Genomic DNA, 8698 nt, shown 5'->3' on the forward strand with positions numbered 1-8698 from the left:
TTCTCTTTTTTTGTTGTGTAATACTAGATTACCGATTGCCTGTCCCTGACACTCATCTTTATGACAGGATGAAAGCATACGATTTCAGATTTTATTTTGATCGGAGACAACACATGGGATTGGATCACTTTCAATGCAAAACCAGCATACTTTATACAGGTACAGGCCAAGACAAAGACTGTTTGGTATACTTCAGTCTGCCTCAGAATGACAGGACGTCAGGAGGCAGAGACAGAGGGTTCGGCTCATCTTTGACAAATGGGCAATTCTACGGCGACAGAAAGACGCCAAGACTCTGACTTTTCCACTTTAAAAGGATGCCAAACCGAAAACCATTGATTGCAAAGTTAAACAAACCATACAACTCTCGGACTTTCAACAGAACCTTTGACAAAAACAGATTTAATCGAAAAACTGTGAAGAGTAACAGAATGACGTTTTCCAACAACTCTGTCAAACACTGTATCTAATCCAAAGTAATATTCAAAGATGTCTGCATAAAGAATGGATTGTCAGATATGATATGACACGTTGACTTTGATCAAAATCTATTTTGGTTATTGAACTACAGTAGGTGCAGTGGATTAACACCCAGTAACAGAATGATGGTAGCAGAGTAACATCATGGGTCCCTCCCTGATCTGTACTATACAGAGATGCATGGTGGTGTGTCCTGAATAGGTGCACAAAGCTAGAACAATGTTATTACAATATTATTCTACACACTAGCTATTACTATAATGAGCTCAGACGTCAAATAATACCACATTTGGTTGGTCCGAAACGTACCAAATCTGTGCCAATCATATACGTCTATGTTTAACAAGTTTGGACATCCCAGTACAACACAGTAGAGCACAGTACAGTACAATACAGTGGAGTTCAGTACAGTAAAATGCAGTGGAGTTCAGTACAGTACAGTTTAGTAGACTATAAGCTAGTTTAGTACAGTACAGTAAAGTACAGTACAATACAGTAAATTATACTGTACTTTACTTGTGTGCTCTACTGTACTAAACCATTCTCTACTGTACAGTAAAGTACTGTACTTTATTGTACTGACCAATACTATACTCTACTGTAGTGTATAGTGCTGTTCAAACGTGAAACAGATGTCTATGATTGGTTCAGATTTGGACTGACCATATTTTCACTACTTTTCAATGTCCATGGATGTCCGGTGTCGGTCAGTGCTCAGTGAGTGAGAGGGCTGGCTACAGTAAATGGGAAGAGAGGGGGCTCATGGGTAGGTGTCAGTAGTGACGGGGGAAAGATCTATACAGTTACATATAGGGATATTATTTGACGATATATCGTATAGTAACGTTTTGACAATATCGCAATATAATTTTTGCGCAATATGTTTGGAACATCGCATCGCAATAAAATCACAGTATGGAATTGCACAACATATAGAATTGTGAGAATCGCAATACATATCGTATTGGCACCTAAGTCTCATCATAATATCGTATCGTGAGGTCCCTGGTAATTCTCAGCCCTAGGTGTCAATAAGAGCTGGAAGTGGTGACATTAACTGGAGAGAGTTGAGAGACAGGGAGAGAGAGAGGGGGGGTGGTGTTCAGACTGTTTTCACACTCTTGGTTTGACCATGAGACAGAAGGAGAAAGAAAACAGTTATGAGCTGAACATAACAGTATGCCAGTGGAAGGGAGGACAGTAGAAGGTAACCCAACTGTGGTTTGTGACTACTATAAACGTTCATTGCAGCCAGTTCAGTTTCAGTCATTCTGTTACTGATTTGGTAACAGAATAACACGCTTTAATCACACAATAAATCATCAACCAAATGTTATCCGTAAAAACACTATAACTAATTAGCAGGTCTACCTTTACAGTACTTGTTACTTCTGTGAACTTTCATTATCCTCCCTCCTCATGAGGGAGAGAAATGTGAAAATATCTTAAAGATATGTGGTGTTTTGGTAACAGAATGACAAGACACTATGCAATATTTCTTAAACTTACAGATGGAAAATCATTTTGGCAAAACTAAATATAAATGATATTAGTTGGCAGGGGACTTTACTTCAGCATTATTGTGTTTTGATGTATTTCTTATACCCTTTAAGACTGTTTCTGCTGGATGTTTTCTAAGATCCCTTTTCCATCTGTTTGACCAGAAATCAAAGCCTTTGCTTATTCCTCATTTTTAGGATGGAAAATGTAGACACATTTATATATGCCTTCATTTCTCAAAAGGTATTTACTCTTAGATGTCATTTTGACACCCAATTTGATGTGCTCCTATGAACTTCTCATGTTAGTGCTCATGGGACTTTTTACATGGAAATTCCCTAATCTAGTGTAGGAAGTAGACCAGACACTGGTAACCTAGCCTGGTCCTAGATCCGTTTATGCGATGTAGAATAAAATAGAATACCATTCAGCAGAAATATAAATACAAGCAAGGCACTCAAACTAATTGACAGTAAAATAATTACACATGTACCTTGGAAGGGGATATGCAGAGCAAAGTTTTGAATTGAGAAAATGTACGTTTGCAGCGTTCGATCTAATGTCCACAGTTAGTATGGATATTGGAATATAGTCCCAGTCAAAGTTCTCCCAGATCTGTGCCACCCAGATCCACACTGAAGCTAATTTCTTAGCTAAGCTGCCGCAGCCCTATCTCCGGTAACAGGTTCCACGCAGCCCAAAGCTGACGCTTTGGTATGAGCCGCCGTTTGTAACATGCTATATTCTGTGGAAATGATTAATTCCGTGTCACAAAATGCAAACATTGCCATCTTTTGTGCCCACAAAATGCCAAACGGTTATACACTGAAACCCCACGAGGGACTGTGTCTGCCTCCCAAATAGCACCCTATTCCCTATATAGTTCACTACTTTTGACCAGGGCCCATATGTCTGTGGTCAAAAGTAGTGCACTATATAGGGAATATTTTGCCATTTGGGAGATTCATCCCGGCATCTGAACAAAGCTCTGCCGCGCACCCAGATGTTTATCACCCAGGGCCCTTGGCTTTATGAGATAGTGCCTAGCGTCGCGCCAGTAGTGGCATTACTACCATCCACGAGACCACAATGTAATTCCCTCTTTGCATATGCCAATGGGATACGATTAAGAATGCAAACTGCACCTCGATCTATCTCTCCCTATCAAAAACACCCACGAGGCTCATTGTTAGGCACGTAATAAAAATTGTAATGTTCTATTGAGCCCCGATAAGGCCTACCGCCGCCCACCTAGGCTCTTCTGATGTGCTTGTCAGGGCTGGGGATCACTTTCACAAAGGGGACGCTGTCTGGCAGCATTCCAAATGGCACCCTATTCCTTATATAGCGCACTGCTTTTGACCAGGGCCCTGACATTTGGGATGCAGCCTCTGCCATTGCTCAAACTGAGGAGCTATTGTTGCGAAGCCAAGTAGGAGATTGATATACCAATAAAAAGTGTAGCGAATAAAACCATATAGGAAGTCTCCACTTCCCCCTTCCTCGTGCCAATAAAAAATGATAGACAATCAGTTACCAGAGGGTGATGGTGATAATCCGTTAACAGGCAGGTTATTAAGAGGAGCGGAGGTAACCGTAGCAACATGCTACTGTTGAACACATGAGAGGGTGTGATGTCATGTGTTATATATACCATGGTTGGAAAGTGTTTCCCCTTGATTTGACTCTTATTGATAATCCTTTAACGGACAATCTATCAAAAGGCGAGCGGTGCTACCATTGAACACAGGGGAGGTGTGTGATGTGTCAATGTCACGTATACTCTCTCTCCGGCCTCTAGGTCACCAGGCTGCTGATTATCCCGCACACCTGTCACCATCGTCAAGCGTGATTTAACTCTTTCTTAAATTACCAATTTGAGGCATCAGGGCGAAATACAAAAATTCAAAAATCTCTTTTATTTTATTAACTCTTATTTTACGAGGTACTAGGTTGACTAAAAACACAAATTATTACAGCAACAGTTTGGGGAAGGGATATCCAATATCCAAAATTGAGAACATTTGGGTCAGTTTTTCAGACACAGATTAGGCCTAGTCTTGGACTAAAAAGTGCTTTCAATTGAAAATCTCCATTGAGAATGCTTTTTTACTCCAGGACTAGGACAAAAATGTTTAAAATTAATGTTTAATTTATTTAGACTGTGGGTCTTTAAGAAATGCAAGGAGGGACACATTGGATGTCTTGGCAGCCCAAAAAAGGTACTGGTCCAAAGATTGAACAAGAGCGTGTGTTTTCGGTTGATTGGACGAGTGATAGCACTGTCTGTGGCTACACAGGGAGCAGCAAATGTCAAATACGGCCAGATAAGCAGTGCTCAACCAGGCAGACTCCATAACCACTCTGTATTCAAATAGTTACATTTCTCTTACTCTGGAGATGGACCCGATGCAGCATGTGTGATTTGGAATCCTAAGCTAACCCTCCTGTATTACTCATAAAGGATCCTAGACCACAAAGCTAGATATAGAATACTTTGGGTTTTGAAGTCTATTTCAGCATGTGGATAAACATATGTGTTCATAGTTTTGTATATAACCATGTAAATACATATTTATGAGGATAATATTATGTTGTGACTGTGAATGTACGCACTTCAGAGCATCTCTGTCATCCTCTTTGGTGAAACAATGTTAGCTTTGGGTGAGAAATGGGATATGGTTCTTTACAGTGACATTCATCCAAATGTTATAATAAATATTTTAAGCCCCAGTTCATAGCGTTTGTCTAAATCTAGTTAAGCTAAAACACCCACGGATAAATTTCTCCAGGGGGCAGTCTCTAAATCGATGGGAGCCTGCGTATTATTTGTCTCATTATTATTAAGACAAAATAGATTTCAAGCCGCCAGACTGTCGGGGACACTAATGTAAAATCAAATTACGGGGTAACGAAGTTAAATAGCGTGCTTCGTTCGGCTGAAAAATCCCAAGTCTTGTGTTCTGATAGATATGAGCTCCACAGCTCCACACACTTTCTATGGACAATTTTTGATCTTTCATTTTTATTTTGTAAGCTTTCTAAAGAACATTGCTAGATATATTGGACACAAAACTAAATTGTCATTATTGGAAATCAGTCCTTAAATAATCAAGTAGCCTAAAGATGATCAGAACTGCGGCTGGATCTGTCAATCCAAGTCAAAAAACTTTATTGAAGACTGTCACTTGCCCAGAGATAGAGATAGAAAACAACACTGACTTGTTTCTTTGAATATGGTCATTGATGATGCTCACTTTCTTTTTCAAAGCCAACATAAGAAAAAGGGCAATGTTATGTCTACACCCACCTTTCTTTCAGACCCAATTTTTTTTGTTGACCACAGGGCCCGGTTTTCCCCGGCGGTCCCGGTAGCATCCTCCTCATCTCCTAGCAGCCCCGCGGAAGCTGTATCTGAATCCTCCCCCTCCTCCAGATCCTCTCCCTCCTCCACATCCATCGTTTTGAGACGCTTAGGTGCTCTCTCGTATTCCCCTTCCTCGTATTCCTCAATGAGAGACATTGTTGATGAATAGCAACAATTTTTGGTGTTAGATGAATTCACCACCTGAGAAATAAATCACAAATAGCAGTCCGGGAAGTTGCATGCACGTGGCTCTAAAATAGAATGTCGACCAAGCGAACTAGAATTCTGACAGCTGTGCGCATCGACGGTAATGCCATCTGTAATGCCATCCTCCAATACGCCCCCTTCTTGTGCGTGCACCTTCACTCTTTTGTTCACATTGCAGATTTTCTTCCATTGGACAACCCATGCTTCTGTTCTGAATATAGTCGTTGATTGGCTATGGCGGTTAGGCGTAAAAAGCGAACATATGATAGAAGCTTCTGTATTGCCGAAGACGAGCCACAGTCTGTAGTCTACGTGCATACCATCAAAAAGTAGACCACTAGGCCTAATTAAAAGGTAAACAATGAAGCAAATGTATCCCATGACACTTCACATTTAAGTCATTTAGCAGATGCTCTGACTTACAGGAGCAATTATAGTTACGTAACCGACCTACCTAGTTAGCTCAGGAATTTCGAACCAGTGACCTTTCGGTTACTGGCCCAATGCTCTTAACAGCTAGGTGACCTGCCGGGCTACTTTCACATGCAAATAGCACCTAATTTCTATAGGCAATCCATAGGCTATTGATCAAGTACTATTCTGTTATTACTATGTAATAGTACGGTAGTATTAGACTTAGAACTACACAATGAAGAAAACAGTCTAGTTGTTTCAACTAATTACTATTAAGTAACTGGTTCCACGTGTTAGGCCTACCTGAACTTCAAAAATGAGTTGGCGCTAACTTAGCGCCCAAATGTATTTGGGCATCTTACCTAAAAAAGGCTGTGGAACCAGCAGGGTTGGAATAATGCAGGGGCTTACCGGGGCTGAAGCCCCTGGGCCCAGGAGGCAACAATTTTGTATTTAAGTAAACAAATATATATATATTTATTTATACAGTACCAGTCAAAAGTTTGGACACAGCTACTCATTCCAGGGTTTTTCTTTATTTCTACTATTTTCTACATTGTAGAATAATAGTGAGGACACCAAACAATGAAATAACACATATGGAATCATGTAGTAACCAAAAAAGTATTAAACAAATCAAAATATATTTTATATTTAAAATTCTTAAAAGTAGCCACCCTTTGCCTTGATGACAGCTTTGCACACGCTTGGCATTCTCTCAACTAGCTTCATGAGGTAGTCACCTGGAATGCATTTCAATTAACAGGTGTATCTTGTTAAAAGTTCATTTGTGGAATTTCTTTCCTTCTTAACCCTTTCATGCATGAGTTCCAAATATCTCTAACGGTTGCCCCAGTGTGAGTTTTTTTATCCACGTGATATTAGAACGTTCTCTCCATTCCAGAATGTGATTGTTACGCAACAGTACATTTAATCCGTGCTGCGCTCAAACAAAGGAATTTAGACAGTTTTTATTTATAGGCTGTTTCAACTTCAATTTCAAATTATTTTCAAACAAGTTTTTATTTTCTAAGAACAGTTTGAAATGAGGTGTGTTCCGCCTCCTCATTCATTTACATAAAAATAGTAATTTTTACTTTTGCGGACAATTTCATTTTTGGGACATTTCTGACCCGGAGAAAATTCCCCGAGCACTTCCCAATTGTTTGTGCAGTTCAAGTCTGCAGACATTTGCGCTTCTCCCGTCAGAACGGGATCTGCACACGTGTTTACATTTTCCATCTGTTGCCCGCATTGCAGTCATTGTTGTTTTAGTTACTAATAATAACTTTGGAAATGTGTACGTTTCTATCAAAGTAAGTGCCTTATTACATTGTAATAGTTTCTGTATGTCGTTTCTATTGTAGCTTACTGTATGTATGGAACATAATCTATTTGTGTATATTCCTTATAACCGGGGACACGCGAGGTAACGTTACTCATTTCATAACCTTTATGGTGTTATATTCAATAATACTTATGTAGCTAGCTACATTCTTCTATCAGCTCTGTAAAACAATGCTAATTACGTCAGAGAAGTATTACCTTGTGTTGTATTTTGAAACTACCCTGGCCTTATGCCAACCAAGTGGCGCAGCGGGCAAAGGCACAGCACATCAGTGCTAGAGATGTCACAACAGACTCCCTGGCTCAAATCCAGGCTGTGTTTCTATCAAAGTAAGTGCCTTATTTGGGTATAATAGTTTCCGTATGTCGTGCTATGCCGTTTCTACTGGAGCTCACTGTATATATGGAGCATAATATGTTTGTGTATATTCCTTATAACCGCGGACACGCGAGGTAACGTTACTCATGTCATAACCTTTATGGTGTTATATTCAATAATACTTATGTAACTAGCTACATTCTTCTATTAGCTCTGTAAAACAAAGCTAATAGCTTGTGTTGTATTTTGAAGCTACCCTGGCCTAAGTGGCGCAGATGTCTATGGCACTGCATCTCAGTGCTAGAGGCATCACTACAGACACCCTGGTTCAAATCCAGGCTGTATCACAACCAGCTGTGATTGGGAGTCCTATAGGGCGGCACACAATTGGCCCAGTGTTGTCTGAGTTTGGCGGTGTAGGCCATCATTGTAAATAATAAATTGCTGTTAAATTTAAAAAAAAATATGACCATGGTTTGTTTATTTGGTCTATTCAGCATAGCTCTGTTCTGCCCTGCCTTGCCCCCTTGTGGAGCTCAAACGTTTATTTCTTATTGTTATAACTCAAATTTGTAATTTTGTCAATGCAATATACTATTTGTATAGCTGTGTTTATTATGTTACTTCTTTGTAATATTGTTTTATTGCTATATCCTTATATTGTATTCTAATTACTAATAATTCCTCTTTATTCTGTACTTTCAAAACCACAAACAGTATTTGCCAATATCATAACTGCAGCTGGACATCTTTGGAGCTGAAGATTGAGGCCAGCTTTTGTATGCTAGCGTACACTCCTTAACAGTTTTACTGGATGAAAACACAGCATGAAAACACATAGGCCAATATGTAATAGTCATCTATTTTATTGCAGTATTGGTGGTTGGTTCAACAACTTGTTTTACTAGAGAGAAAAAAACTGAATATGCATAACCCATATTTAATATTCATGCAGTGACTGAACAACAACTGCATTTCCACCCCCCCACCTCTAAAGGCATAGTATCATGACAGGTCACCTGTCAAGTCACCTGTCAGGTCAGTCAGTCACTAATTGCTGCAGA

At 39.7% G+C, this 8698-nt stretch overlaps 1 protein-coding gene across 1 annotated transcript in view; it reads right to left on the reverse strand.

Moving 5' to 3' along the window:
• The window catches only part of LOC120026858 (heterogeneous nuclear ribonucleoprotein L-like), a 61925-nt gene extending 56422 nt beyond the window's left edge, over positions 1–5503 (reverse strand). The window contains exon 1 of the mRNA XM_038971576.1: positions 5291–5503. Coding sequence (XP_038827504.1) covers positions 5291–5503 — 213 coding nt within the window. The remainder of the gene's footprint in view (positions 1–5290) is intronic.
• Between the last annotated feature and the right edge of the window lie 3195 nt (positions 5504–8698).

The sequence above is a fragment of the Salvelinus namaycush genome, chromosome 2, assembly GCF_016432855.1.
Source record: "Salvelinus namaycush isolate Seneca chromosome 2, SaNama_1.0, whole genome shotgun sequence".
NCBI classification, from domain to species: domain Eukaryota; kingdom Metazoa; phylum Chordata; class Actinopteri; order Salmoniformes; family Salmonidae; genus Salvelinus; species Salvelinus namaycush.